Source organism: Salmo salar, chromosome 18 (genome assembly GCF_965601325.2).
Source record: "Salmo salar chromosome 18, fSalSal1, whole genome shotgun sequence".
In the NCBI taxonomy this organism is placed as follows: domain Eukaryota; kingdom Metazoa; phylum Chordata; class Actinopteri; order Salmoniformes; family Salmonidae; genus Salmo; species Salmo salar.
In genome coordinates, this window is record NC_138308.1 from 71804554 (window position 1) to 71820058 (window position 15505).

Sequence of the window (15505 nt, forward strand, 5' to 3'; positions counted from 1 at the left end):
TTTTAAAAAATGGCGTTGTTTAGGAGTGCAAGGGCGAATTGATTTATTGCAAATGCAAACTTCACAGAGTAGGTGTTCCCTAATGAAAATATGCAAATACATGCTAGAACGTGCCAATAGATCTCGCTAGCTCGTGCTTCGCTGTGCCCACCTCAAGACTTGTTCTGCCCACTATGATTAACCACTATGATTAATTTGCTCCCATTGGAAACGACAGGCTGTGGTCTATCTTGGGTTAGTTATAAAAATCTTTGGTTCTATTGAGCAGTGACCACTTTTTGATCATGCCCATGATGACCAAATAATGAAAGATAAGCACTGTAGTTTTGAGTTCCACAAAGTGTGTGTGGAAGAGGTGAATTTCTTTTGTTGCTATCTATAAATAAGGATAAACCACCTGGTGCTGACATTCCGGATGGTAAATTGCTGAGGTTGGTCGATGAATACATTGTGACTCCTGTTTGTCACATCTTCAATTTAAGCTTAGAAGACTGTGTGCCCTCAGACATGTAGGGAGGCAAAGGTCATTCCGCTACCCAATAATAGCAGAGAACCCTTTAATGGTTCAAACAGCTGACCAATCATCCTGTTACAAGTGCTTAGCAAAGTTTTGGAAAACATTGTTTGATCAAATACAAAGTTTTTTTAAAGTTTTTTACAGAAAACAACTTAATAGACTTTCAGCATGCTTATAGGGAAGGGCACTCAACATGCTCGGCACTGATACAAATGACTGATTGCCTGAAAAAAATGTATAGTAAGAAGATTGTGGAAGCTGTTTTGTTAGACTCCAGTGCAGCTTTTGATGTCATTGATTATAACCTATTGCTGGAAAAATGTAGGTGTTATGGATTTGCATCCTCTGCCTTATTATGGATTGGAAGTTACCTATCTAATAGAAAACATTGGGTTTTTGTTAATGGACACCTCTCTCATGCAAATTCAGTTGTGTGGTGTACCACAGGGCAGCTGGATAGGGCCAGTATTGTTTTTACAAAATTATGTTCCACTGACCTTAAATAAAGCCTGTGTACGCTGGCGATTCAACAGTATACACATCGGCTGCAAGTGTAAATTAAATAACTGAGAAACTTAACATAGAGCTCCAGTCAGTTTTAGAATGGGTAACTAGCAATAGGTTGGTGCTAAATGTCTCAACCTAAAAGCATATAATTAGCTCAATGCTAAACCTCGTTTAGATATTGAATACTGTGGCTATTGAGCAAATTGAGGAGAATAAATTGCTGCATGTAACCCTAGATGGCAAGCTTTCATGGTTAAAACATAAATACGCAATGGTTGCTTAAATGGGAAGAGGTCTGTACATGATAACGCGTTGCTCTGCCTTCTTGACATCTCAGTCGACCAGACAGGTCCTACAGGCCTTAGTTATGTCACACCTGGACTACTGCCCAGCTATGTGGTCATGTGCGGCAAAGAATGACATAGGTAAATTGCAGTTGGTCCAGAACAAAGCAGTATGTATTGCACTTAGATGTACACGGAGGGAAGTGTCAGTAACATGCGTCAGTCTCTCCTGGCTCAAAGTTGAGGAAAGATTGACTGCATCTGTCACGCCCTGACCTGAGAGAGACGGTTTATTTCTCTATTTTGTTAGGTCAGGGTGTGGGGTGGGCATTCTATGTTTTATATTTCTATGTTTTGGCCAGGTATGGTTTCCAATCAGAGGCAGCTGCCTATTGTTGTCTCTGATTGGGAACCATACTTAGGGAGCCCTTTCTCCCTCCTTGAGTTGTGGGATCTTATTTTTGTACTGCTCGGTAAGCCTGCAAGACGTGACGGTCTATTACCTTTGTTTATTATTTTGTTTAAGTGTTCTGATTTAAATAAAATATCAAGATGAACACTTACCACGCCGCACCTTGGTCTACTCCTTTGGACAACCGTTACAGCATCACTATGGGTCTTTGTGCGAGGTATTGACGTGTTGAAGGTAACGAACTGTCTGTTCAAGCAGTTGGTACATAGTTCGGGCACTCATTGGTACAACACAAGACATGCAGCCAGAGATATCTTCACAGTCCCCAGGTCCAGAACAGAGGCTGGGAAACAGTATTAAATAGAGCTATGACAACATGGAAATCTGTGCCAGCCCAGGTAACACAAGCTAGCAATAATAACAGTTTTTTAAAAATGATAAAAGAACACCTTACTGCACAAAGGGGACTGTGAAGAGACACAGACATTTTATGTCTTGTATTGTAATTTGCACTGTACTATGTACATAAATGTATATATTTCAGTCCTTGACTAATAATTTTCTGTTATACAGTTGAAGTCGGAAGTTTACATACACCTTAGCCAAATACATTTGAACTAAGTTTTTCACAATTCCTGACATTTAATCCTGGTAAAAATTCCCTGTCTTAGGCCAGTTAGGATCACCACTTTATTTTAAGAATGTGAAATGTCAGAATAATAGTAGAGAGAATGATTGATTTATTTCAGCTTTTATTTCTTTCATCACATTCCCAGTGGGTCAGAAGTTTACATACACTCAATTAGTATTTGATAGCATTGCCTATAAATTGTTTAACTTGGGTCAAACGTTTCAGGTAGCCTTCCACAACCTTCCCACAATAAGTTGGGTGAATTTTCGCCCATTCCTCCAGACAGAGCTGGTGTAACTGAGTCAGGTTTGTAGGCCTCCTTACTCGTACAAGCTTTTTCAGTTCTGCGCACAATTCTTCTATAGGATTGAGGTCAGGGCTTTGTGATGGCCACTCCAATACCTTGACTTTGTTGTCCTTAAGCCATTTTGCCACAACTTTGGAAGTATGCTTGGGGTCATTGTCCATTTGGAAGACCCATTTGCGACCAAGCTTTAACTTCCTGAATGATGTCTTGAGATGTTGCTTCAATATACCCACATAATTTTCCATCCTCATGATGCCATCTATTTTGTGAAGTGCATCAGTCCCTCCTGCAGCAAAGCACCACACAACATGATGCTGCCACCCCCGTGCATCACGGTTGGGATGGTGTTCTTTGGCTTGCTTATGTTTGCTTCCTCCAAACATAACGATGGTCATTATGGCCAAACAATTCTATTTTTGTTTCATCAGACCAGGGGACATTTCTCCAAAAAGTACGATCCTTGTCCCCATGTGCAGTTGCAAACCGTAGTCTGGCTTTGTTATGGTGGTTCTGGAGCAGTGGCTTCTTCCTTGCTGAGCGGCCTTTCAGGTTATGTCTTCCCTGTGGCTCAGTTGGTAGAGCATGGTGTTTGCAACGCCAGCATGGTGTGTGTAACGCTAGGGTTGTGGGTTCGATTCCCACGGGGGGCCAGTACAAAAATAAAAAATAAAAATGCATGAAATGAAATGTATGCATTCACTACTGTAAGTTGCTGGATAAGAGCGTCTGCTAAATGACTAAAATGTAAATGTTATGTCGATTTAGGACTCGTTTTACTGTGGATATAGATACTTTTGTACCTGTTTCCTCCAGCATCTTCACAAGGTCCTTTGCTGTTGTTCTGGGATTGATTTGCACTTTTCGCAACAAAGTACGTTCATCTCAATGAGACAGAACGTGTCTCCTTCCTGAGTGGCATGACGGCTGCGTGGTCCCATGGTGTTTATACTTGCGTACTATTGTTTGTACAGATGAACGTGGTACCTTCAGGCGTTTGGAAATTGCTCCCAAGGATGAACCAGACTTGTGGATGTCTACAATTTTTTTTCTGAGGTCTTGGCTGATTTCTTTTGATTTTCCCATGATGTCAAGCAAAGAGGCACCGAGTTTGAAGGTAGGCCTTTAAATACATCCACAGGTACACCTCCAATTGACTCAAATGATGTTAATTAGCCTATCAAAAGCTTCTAAAGCCATGACATAATTTTCTGGAATTTTCCAAGCTGTTTAAAGGCACAGTCAACTTAGTGTATGTAAACTTCTGACTCACTGGAATTGTGATACAGTGAATTATACGTGAAATAATCTGTAAACAATTGTTGGAAAAATGACTTGTGTCATGCACAAAGTAGATGTCCTAACCGACTTGCCAAAACTATAGTTTGTTAACAAGAAATTTGTGGAGTGGTTGAAACACAAGTTTTAATGACTCCAACGTAAGTGTATGTAAACTTCCGACTTCAACTGTATATATTATGTAATGTTTCACGCAATTCTCTATTGAATCTACATATTTGTATAATCCTTGAATGAATGAATTTTATGGGTGAACATCCTACACGCAAGCTAGTACAATGCTAGCTAGCAAACACTTGTTAGTGCCTAGCTTCTAATTCTAAATGTGATTTCAACACCTGTGCTGTTGGTGGCAGTAACACAGCGTCCTCTCTGTCACCAATTGACATCTTGTCTCATCTCACAGTGTCTGTGGTGTGAGAAGGTATCTTCTGGAACCAGACCCCATTGGAAGAAACTGAAATACTTATTTGCTTACTGGGTGTACTGTACTGTGTATCAAACAAGTTCCGTAACCACATGCTTTTAGAACATTGAGTGGCAAATTACACTTATGCATAGAGTACCACAAAATGAGTCATAATACCCATAGAACCTAGCGGTCAAACAGGGAAATGGTTCCAATGGTTTTTCCACCATTCATTTCTCCCATAGGGGATTTTAGAAAAATGTATGGTGGAAAAACGATTGGAACCATTTCCCTGTTTGACCACTAGGTTTTATGGGTATTATGACAACTCCACTGTGGGGCTCTATGGATGCATGTTTTAGATCTTATGTTGGAGAATATGAAAGGACAAAGTTTGTTTTTATAGCGTCTTATTGTGAATGGTTTGTCTGGACTGGTGGATATGTTCAGTGTCATTCTCCCTCTCATTCACAACAACCTTGTTCTCTCTGTTCTGCTTTTTATAGCCCTAGCCCACCAACCCATCATTGTCCCCCACGATGAAATCGGGGAGGGGCATGTGAATCTGTCTCTGTCCTCGTACGTTCATTCGTACGTTTGTATCTCAGACAGCACTGGCCCGATTTTGACATAACTTGGGTGAATGATGCATTGAGATCAGGCATTTACAAATTACACTGATTGGCCAGATAGTGGCGCTATAACAAGAGACGGAAAATACAAACTTTGAAAGTTCACGCCCCTCACACTGTTTTACGTAAAGTCATGAAAGGTGATACATCGGTCCCTCTCCTCAAAAGGAACACATTTTCCTTTGGATCCATAAGGTCCACCATGATGTATTTTCCTCAATTTAGAATTTTGTGAAAAACAATTAAAATGCTACTCTTTTGGCACCGAATGACCGATCTGCATGAAACTTCACATACAAAGGTCTATCAACGCAATATTTTCCAGACCAGTACCTAAAACAACATTGCTGCTATTGACCAATAAACATTAATGTGGGCGTGTTCTGGAACATAAATGCATATGAATCAGTCAAGAATATTCATATTGTAACACAATTTGGTACACATGCTGCAAACACTGTCAAGACTCGACATATGCAAGAACATTCATATCAGTGGCGCCATAACGGGCACATGTTTATATCTTTTGATCTGTTTGACTCAGAGTGCTGAAATTGGTCTTGCCGTAGTTTTCCTTTTGCCTCAATAGAGTCTACGGGAGTGGACAAGTGTCACGTGTGCTCCCTCTCCGGCCTCTAGGTCACCAGGCTGCTCGTTTTGGAGCACACCTGTCACTGTCGTTACGCGCGTCGTCAGACCCACCTGGACTCCATCACTTCCTTGATTACCTGCCCTATATGTGTCATTCCCTTTGGTTCCTTCCCTAGATGTCATTGTTTCATGTCTGTGCGTTGTATTATGTTCCGTTTATTTTATTAAATCACTCACTCACTAATTTGCCTCCCGACTCTCAGCGCACATCGTTACAGAATGACGCCTCACATAAGGGAAGCATCATGGAGTGTTTTTTCGGGTTAGGTGGGTATGACGTTGGGTCTGGGAGCCGGGGACGGGGTACCGTCAGTTATGCGCTATCTCCGGCGCTCTGTCGCCATGCTCCTGCGTCTCAGCCGGATTGACGGGTTTCCTGCGCCTCTGCAGAGGTGACCGGTCCGCTCCTGTTCCCTGGGATCATCATTTTTGTCAGTGTCCGGCGGCAGAAGCCGTGCTTCAGGGAGGGGGTACTGTCACATGTGCTCCCACTCCGGCCTCTAGGTCACCAGGCTGCTCGTTATGGCGCCACTAGCATTTCTGGGGAGGGGAGGGGGGGGGACACTACGACAGTGCCCCTGTGACAACCCTTGTGGCCCCCCTAAATGTGCATCTGTTATTAGACTGTGGCAACGATGATGATTATGAACATGGTCTTTTGACTGCTAATGCCTGCAATGCAGTGAAGAAAACGATATGATAATAACGTCTAATGTAACTGGCCCCTCTAACAGTACAACTGGCCCCAGCTTTCCCCCCCAGTTGAAATGGTCTACAACCGCCACTGTATGGCGCATACCTGTCCCCATCGTTACGCATCGTCAGATACCTGGACTCATCACTTCCGTTGGTTCCTTCCCCAGGCTTCTTTGTTTCTGTTTCATGTCTGCGTTCTTGGTTTTATTAAATCACCCACTCACTCCCTGAACGTGCTTCCCGATTCTCAGCGCACATCGTTACGAGTAAATCCGCCTGCTGTCCACTAAGTCATGTCAGCCCCAGGTAAATATTTTCTACATATCTAATTTAGTTATCATATTATACTGGGGTTGCTCTTTGTTTTTCTCATAAATTGCATCTTTGCAGGATAACTGTGTTCATAGGCCCCTTTTCAGTACATGACTGATGTTACACACAGAAGCTCAACTTTTGGCTGTAGAAAGTCATCGCCATCTGCTCCCATTCAACCTATCATAGAATTACGTTTTGTATTACTTAAACAAAATAACTGTTTTGGGATCTCATACGCGTAAAATGGTTGGTCTTTGCAAAATAACTTTTTTGGATGTAGCGGTTGTTAGCTAGAATTATGTACATTCACAGGCTGAAGTAAAGTCTATCCAAAAAGCCAGTGTACTTGTTAGTGTTTTTTAATGCAGTTGATTTGCGACAATTAGACATCTTAAGCAGGACACTCTTACGAGCCTTAAAATCCAGTTATAATCCAAAGGTAGTCAAATTCACTCATAAGCAGCATGTAAATTGAGGCGTTCTGAGAATTCGTTACATTCTCGTACATTTTTACAAATTTGTAACATATAATACGAATTCTTATTAATAACATACGAAATGGGTGTTGGACATCCAACAATTATTTATTTAACTAGGTAAGTCAGTTAAGAACATTCTTATTTACAATGACGGCCTACACCGGCCAAACCCAGACGACGCTGGGCCAATTATGCGCAACCCTATGGGACAACCAATCACGGCCGGTTGTGATACAGTCTGGATTCAAACCAGGGTGTCTGTAGTGACGCTTCTAGCGCGGAAATGCAGTGCTTTAGACCGCTGCGCCACTCGGTTACCATGCGAAATGTACAGAATATTACAAAATGCTCTGACACCAGGTTGGTGTTCTGCCACCAACTTGTGCCCAATGCCCTCATGCGGCAATGTTTGAGAACACAAAGAGTGTAAATGTGAATCTGTTTGACATCACAAACTCTCACTGTGACTAATGAGTCTCTTCCTGAATGAATAGATAACTGAACTGGTGTTTTTCTTCACCTGGGGTGTAATCATTAGTGCACACCGTAGCAAACGGAAAACGTTTAGCAACGAAAACAAGTTTCTATTGGACAAATTCAGTTAGGAGGGATTCCCCATTTCATTCTGTTGGGTTCCTAGTGAATACACCCCTGCTTCTATTACACATTCCTCGAGGCTCTCAACTAAAACTTTACCCTCTCCCGAATTGTTGAAGTAGGAAAAGAATGTATGAAATGTCTTATATTTCAATACTAAAAAAGACCATCCCAATTTTGACCAATGTCAAATCATGTTCTTACATTTAAATACACAATGCAAAAATGTTCTTTGCTTCCAAAACAATATTTTTACATTCAGTAGTTTACAAAAAAGAAAAGTGCAAACATCTGCTGGTCTCAATCTCCCCACTCTTGGTCTAGGTGTCTGTAATCCAGGGGCAAATTTTCAGTAAAAAGCAAGCTAGTCAATTTTTTTGTTTTCCTTCCTTAGAGGTAGGAATGTGGAAAGGGGTGGGGCGACAGGTCCACATTTCATAGTGGGTTGCTTTGCTCACATCTGAGTGATTCCATGCCAGCGTAGCCTGGAAATATTTTTGGAATCAGATTGTTCTGGCAAGTGTCACATAGTAACTTCATTGGGAGGAAGGATGATTGACATAGATTTACATTTGTATCACAAACCATTTTTGAGAAAATCATGATGAAAGTGGCAATTTTAGTCCCTTTGTAGACCTATACATGCCCTCCTGTAAGACCTATGATCTGTGAAACGTGTATATGATAGACATCTTGTAATGATACTCCTTTATAGCGTTTTTAAATATGGAGTACGTCTAGATTCTGAGCAGGACAACCACAGATTCTTGACAACAGTTAATCATAAATTTCCCTGTTGCACCATATTGAAACTCCCCCTGGGTATTTTCCCCATAGGCTTTGTGTAATGCTATTATTCCTGTGTATTCGAGATAAGAAAAAGCTTGCTGTGTAAAAGGCTGACTACGATGCTGTAAGCTTAGAAGATTATGTGATAATGTGGAAAATTACTTTTGTTCCTTGCAGTTTCCATTGAATGGGTGGTACGGCGTGGGGAGTCCATTGGTGTCCAACAATACGGCCCACTTTTGTTAATGCCATATAATTTCCGTAATGCAGAATCTCCAATGCATGAGCTTTAATAACACCAGTTCACACTCCCCACATTTGCATCCATAACTCCGTATTCATGTGTAGCTTTTTATCAATATGAATATACTATAATACTATTTCCTCAGGTTACCCATCCCCTCACCAGGGTCCTGGAAGTTACTCCACGGCCCCCTACCCTGTTCCTCATGGTGGGTATGGTGACCCTAACCATGCACCCCCACTGATTGGCTTCCATATGGGCTACAACCACAAACAACCCCACCCAGGCCAGCCTGTGATGTACCAGCCTGTGCCCATGCCTGAATACGGGGTACCTCAAATGGGCCCCAGCCCAGGCTATGGTGGTCCCATGCCTGGGCCTGAGTACGGTGCACCTAACTCGGGCCCTCCTGCAGCCATCTCCCCAGCCCCTGCAGCAGTTGTGCCTGTTGGAGTTCCACCTGGTCTGGAGTACCTAACACAGGTAGGTTTGCTTGGGAAGAGTATCACAACAGGCTGTCAAATACACTGATTTCACAAACATCCCTCTGCATGGCACACATACTCAGGGACTTTCGAGTGGCACAGCGTTCTAAGGCACTGCATCTCAGTGCCAGAGGCATCACTACAGAACCTGGTTTGGTCCCGGGATGTATCACAACCGGCCGTGATTGGGAGTCTTTTAGGGCGGCGAATAATTGGCCCAGCGTCATCCGGATTTGGCCGGGTTAAATAAAGTTAAAATACACAATCCATGTCGCAAGGCTTATAAGTCCTTTAACCTGTGTCCTCCCCTTCATCTACACTGATTTGAAGTGGATTTAACAGGTGACAATAAGGGATCATAGCTTTCACCTGGTCAGTCTGGCATGAAGGATTTTCCTAATGTTTTGTATACTGTATCTCATACTCTGTTCTGCGTTTCAGATTCACCAGATCCTTATACACCAAAAAGTGGAGTTGCTGGAAGGTGAGCTTGCTAGTCTTATCTGAGTATAGAGAGAACAGAAGTAAAGGCATTGTAAAAATCGATAAATCATGAGGAGAAAGTGACCACCGCCAAACTACTGTTTTCCTGTTTACGTTCCTGGAATGTTTCCTCTCACATTCCCCACCATCCCCTCTTCCTTCTCCTCCCTCCGTTCCCCTCTCCTCAGTGTTCACTGGCTTTGAGACCAACAACCAGTACGAGATCAAGAACAGCCTGGGTCAGAAGATCTACAAGGCCAAGGAGGAGAACGACTGCTGCACACGCAACTGCTGCGGCGCCCTGCGTAGCTTCGACATGAAGATCAAGGACAACACGGACCGTGAGGTCATCCGCTTCATACGACCCTACCGCTGTGCCTCTTGCTGTTGCCCCTGCTGCCTGCAAGAGGTACAATGGGGCGAGGAACCCTGAGACAAATATTTGACTGCTTTGACTATGTAAACGGGACACAAACCAGGAAAAAACAAACATAAAATCATCATATTGAGTCTTAATGTGTTAGAGAAGGAGTAAAGGGACAGGTCACCTAAAATGCAATTGGTTTATTTATCCTCAGGTTAGCATTGCTATACAACACTGTATGAATTACAAGTTAACGATGCTAAGCTAATGTTAAAAAGAAACTGTTGGACTCAAAGCCATTTTGGACTGTCCTACCAAATCCTTAGTGTCTGTGCTTTGTAAAGATCCATGAATGACGCTGAATGGTCCTTTCGTCAGTCCAAACCCTCTCCCAGACTGTCTTGATCTGGTGCCATCTCTTCACCTTTCAGCTCTGTCTCTAGTGAATCACATTTTGTGGCAGGCTAACAACAGTACATTCTGACCTGTGACCTTATTTAGAACTCTGGATCTGGACCCGCTCGGGTCCCGGATAGGGTCTCTGGTATTTGGGTACAGGTGGAGCCGTGAAGTATAGTACATTCCTAAGGTCCCTTATGACTGCAGTTTCACACATTAGTTCAGCATCTATGGAGACATAGCCCCACAGTTACCATTTGAAGCATATTACCTTAGTCATGATAGTGATTGCTACGCCAATATCAGACATCAATGCACTCATCAAATTAGTGCCATATTACCTGCGGAAGCGAGCTTTGCAGTAACCCAAGCACATGTTATTTAAAGCCACAGTGTACGGACCGAAGCCTGATTTTAAACATGGTCAAATACCTTTCAAATTTTGTGTCCCTCAGCTCGAGGTCCAAGCCCCGCCTGGCACCACCATAGGTTATGTGTCCCAGGACTGGCACCCCTGCGTGCCCAAGTTCTCCATCAAGGGGGCCAACAAGGAGACCGTAATGAAGCTGGAAGGACCCTGCTTTGCCTGCAACTGCTGTGGGGATGTCAATTTTGAGGTGAAGGGTCATACAGTTTGGGCTTTCTTTCGGTGAAATCAGTTCATAACAGTCCTGTTTAACTAGAACAAACCTAATCTTTGACTTTTCTTTTAGACCAGAAAAGATTGGGTAAGTTACCCTTTTGTTTACACACTCATCCAATCCTTTCAGAAGTAAGGATGTGATGAGGTGCAGCAGACAAATCTTTGTCTCTGACCCATGTGTTTTTCTGCCTCCCTCGTAGCTGACGGGGAAAGATGGAGGCAAGTCCATCGGCCGCATCAGTAAGCAGTGGAGTGGCCTGATAAAGGAGGTCTTCACCGACACGGACAACTTTGGCATCCAGTTCCCCATGGACCTGGACGTCAAGATGAAGGCTGTGCTCATGGGCACCTGTTTCCTCATCGTAAGTCCATTCGTCTGTTTAAAAAACATTTAATCACAGAACTTGACATGTGTGAAGCCTATTACTATGCTGATAAGATGAGCAGTTGTTGGAGGAAATTTAGTTGACATTTCTTTTCTGCTTCACAGGATTTCATGTTCTTCGAGAAGGACTGAGCACTTGAGTCAAACTCTCTTTCCGTTCCCATTTGCAATCCTCCCTTGTTTTTCAGATTCTGTTTGAAACGCCTTTCTTATTCGAAACTTTAGAGGAAGTTGCCAATCCAAGAACTCTTTCTGTGTAACACATGAGGCCTTATCTGATGAGCTTACATAGCCTCTGGACTGTTTCTGTCTATCCATCCAAATGTAAGAATCAGCGACTGGGATATGACACATAGGCCTTGTCTTTAATGGGTTTCTCCACTCTCTGCATGGAGTTTTTATCTGTTTATTGTATTTGTTCTAACCAAGAAATCAACTTTATATCTATGTACATTTGGGGTTCAGAACAGTATGGAAACTTTACATGTTCTTAAATACTTTATTTTAGTATTTTATTTTTAGTCACTGCCATGGCAAGCATTTTATCATACCATACAGCTTCAGTTGAAGTATTACATTCTAGATTCTTTCTTTTGTTATTTTCTGTGTGTAATGATTATTTAGCATCAACATGTCATTTGTAAAGCAAATATACACATTGACAGACTGCTCTTTCTATGAGACTGACCAGGTGAATCTACAGTAGTTGAAAATTATGATTACTTACTGTTGTCACCTGTTAAATCCACTTCAATCAGTGTGGATGAAGGGGAGGAGACAGGTTAAAGAAGAATTTTTAAGCCTTGAGACATTGTACGTGTGCCATTGAGGGTAAATGGGCGAGACAAAAGATTTAAGTGCCTTCGAACGGGGTATGGTAGCAGGTGCCAGGCAAACCAGTTTGTGTCAAGAACTGCAATGCTGTTGGCTTCTTCACGCTCAACAGTTTCCCGTGTGTATCAAGAATGCTCCGCCACCCATAGGCCAACTTGACACAACTGTGGGGAACATTGGAGTCAGCATCCCTGTGGAATGCTTGTAGAGTCCATGCTCTGACAAATTGAGGCTGTTCTGAGGGCAAAAGGGGGTGCAACTTAATATTAGGAAGGTGTTCCTAATGTTTTGTACACTCAGTGTATATTTTCCCAGGCCTCAATTGTTCCTTGACAAGCACCATTCATTCACGTTGTCAATCATTTTAATGTTACTACTTCTAATAGTAACTGTATCCACTGGGAGAGAGTGAGGTGACTGCCATCTTTTTTTGCAGCAGTGATCATCAGAGATTCAAGGAGCTATCATCATTAAGTAACACAATTGATGCGAAGCATTGAATATTTACATTCATACACTTCAATTTCAAAAAAAAAAAATTAAACTTTGTCCCAGAAGCATTTAACTGCAGGGCACTTCCACATCATGAAGGAATGTGCTTACCTGACTTAAGGGACACAGTGAAGAGTTGGGGCCAATATCATGGTAAACTGTTTCTTTGGTGTTAAATACGGTGTCATTTTGTTCATGGGGTGAGTATGATGACTCTTTGCACTGTTTAGGGAAAGTGTTATATTTGTATTAGGCAATAAGGGTCTGGATTCAATCAGTAGTGCTGAAGATCAGCGTGATTGAAATTTAAATGCAAGATTTCTGCATTTGCAGTAAACGCTGCATATGTCGGCTCAATCGAAAATTACTTTTTGAATTTCAACGATGCATACCTTCGGCACTACAGATTGAATCCAGCCCTGGGTCAAACAGTTGTAAATAAAGCAGTTTTGTACCTTTTTCGTTCTGCGTGACATGTATTTTTACACTCGGGTCTCGATTCAATCCGTATCGCTGGAGAGCTTCGTTACTGAGCAAAATACATTTTGAAGCCAATGTTACTGCACGCGCGGAGACTGCATTGACGGTAAACGTCTTATGTTGGCTCAATCGGAAATGACATTTACATTTCGCGCTACAGCATATTAGTGTTACGGGTTGAATTGAGTCTTCGGTCTGTAATCCGATCACCTCTTTTTGGCTATGCACCTTTTTAAAGACAATGTTTCCGCATTTGCGGAGACAACATTCAAAATAAACGCAGCTGTCGGCTCGGAAATCCTCCGCAGTCCGGATTTAATCCTGAACTAGGTTTTGCAAGTGACAGACACCGGCAGGCCAGTGGCCTCTGAGGGTGGTTGGGGTGGAGAGAAGTGTTTATGAAGCCCAGCAAAATGACAGACCTGTTATTAGTTGGAGAAACAGATCCTGTGGCCTTACAGGCTTTTCGTCTCTCTCTACCAGTCTCCATCCACCTTTTTCCAAGTCATGGGCCCAAATACATTATGGCCCCTAGTCTTATTCCATAACTCTTAACCATTCCTTAAATGTTAGTGGCAATGTGCCAGGAGGGCCTGAAATGTAAGCAAGCCCTGTAGTAGAAAGAAAAAAGGCCCGGACCACTAAGGGAGAGGTGCTCTCATTACCCCCCCCCCCCCCCCCGCGCTGGAAGCATGCTGAGGTGCAGGTTAAAATAAGCTCATGTCCCTCCCTAGTAATATGGATTCTCCAGCCCTATGTGACCAGCTCCTCCTGTAAAGGAAGTCAAAGCAGAGAAATAACAAACACTTCCTCTGAAAGGAAATTACATCACTCTGTAGATCATCTTTTGATTCTTACAACATCCCAACTGTCATGACTTGAGGGGCATGAGTCACATGTACACATCACTAGCTCATGCACAATTTGTATCAACAATTCAACAAATATAATCAATGCCAATACAATACAGTGCCTTGCAAGAGTGTTCAGACCCCTTGAATTTCTTCATTTTATTGGGGTAAAGTGGGATTCAAATGGATTTAATTATTTCTTTGTCAACAATCTTCACAAAATTCTCTTAAATGAGGAAGTAAAATTATATATTTTTTAAAGATAAATCAAATATTCATAACTAAAATATAGTTGTTGCATACGTATTCAGCCTCTTTGTTTAGGAAAGCCTAAATTAGTTCAGGAGTAAATTTGGCTTAACAAATCACAAGTTACATGGATTTGTTTGATTACCAACTCTTTCTCTGTCCCCCATACACACATCTGTAAGGTCCCACAGTCAAGTATTGAATTTCAAGTACAGATTCAACTGCAAAGCTTTTCGAATTAATCAAAGAAGGATAGTGAAAGGGGGTAACACTAACAAATCAGACATTGAATAGCTCTTTAATCATGGTCAAGTTAATTATTATGCTGTGGATTATGTATTAAACCACCCAGACACAAAGAATAGTCATCCTGAACTGAGCTGCAGGACAGGAATGAAACTGCTGTGTTACCATGAAGCCATGGGCTACAGAGTTCAATGGCTGCGATGGTAGCAACACTATTGTAGTTAAAATAATACAATTATACAAAATTAAAATATTGCAAAACATGCAGCTTGTATGCAACAAGGCACTAAAGTAACACTGCAAAAAAAACATTGCAAAGGAATACACTTTTGGGCTGAAATGAAAAGTCTTATGTTTGGGGCAAATACAACATCACTGAGTAACTGCCTCCTTATTTACAAGCATGGTGTGGCTGCATCATGGTATGGGTATGCTTCCCTTTAGCAAATATTGGGGACTTTTTCAGGATAAAAAAAACGGGATGGAGCTAAGCACAGGTAAAATCCTAGAGGAAAACTTGCTTCAGTCTGCTTTACACCAGAGACTATGAGAGGAATTCACTTTTCAGCAGGATAATAACCTAAAACACAAGGCCAAATCTACACTGGAGTTGCTTACCAAGAAGACAGTGAATGTACATGAGTGGCCAAGTTAGTTTTGACTTAAATCTGATTGAAAATCTATGGCAAGACTTCAACATTGCTGTCTAGCCATGATCACCAACTTCTTGACAAAGCTTGAATAATTTTTGTAATAATAATGGGCAAATATTGCACTTATAGACTTATTCAAGAAGACTCACAGATGTAAGCGATGCCAAAAGGTGTT

At 42.0% G+C, this 15505-nt stretch overlaps 1 protein-coding gene across 1 annotated transcript; it reads left to right on the forward strand.

The window, feature by feature from the left end:
- The first annotated feature begins 6438 nt into the window (after positions 1-6438).
- LOC106577562 (phospholipid scramblase 2) lies at positions 6439-13310 on the forward strand. Its single transcript, XM_014155707.3, has 7 exons — positions 6439-6648; positions 8912-9249; positions 9693-9735; positions 9923-10143; positions 10953-11114; positions 11341-11502; positions 11631-13310. The coding sequence occupies exons 1-7, from the start codon at positions 6636-6638 to the stop codon at positions 11655-11657; spliced, it is 966 nt and encodes a 321-aa protein (XP_014011182.1). The 5' UTR covers positions 6439-6635; the 3' UTR covers positions 11658-13310.
- The last annotated feature ends 2195 nt before the right edge of the window (positions 13311-15505 follow it).

Bases quoted from the DNA above. Each gene is read 5' to 3' on its own strand.
- LOC106577562 (XM_014155707.3), top strand. The intron at 10,144-10,952 runs GTACAATGGGGC...TGTGTCCCTCAG, and splicing joins GCCCCTGCTGCCTGCAAGAG to CTCGAGGTCCAAGCCCCGCC. The intron at 11,115-11,340 runs GTGAAGGGTCAT...CCTCCCTCGTAG, and splicing joins GTGGGGATGTCAATTTTGAG to CTGACGGGGAAAGATGGAGG.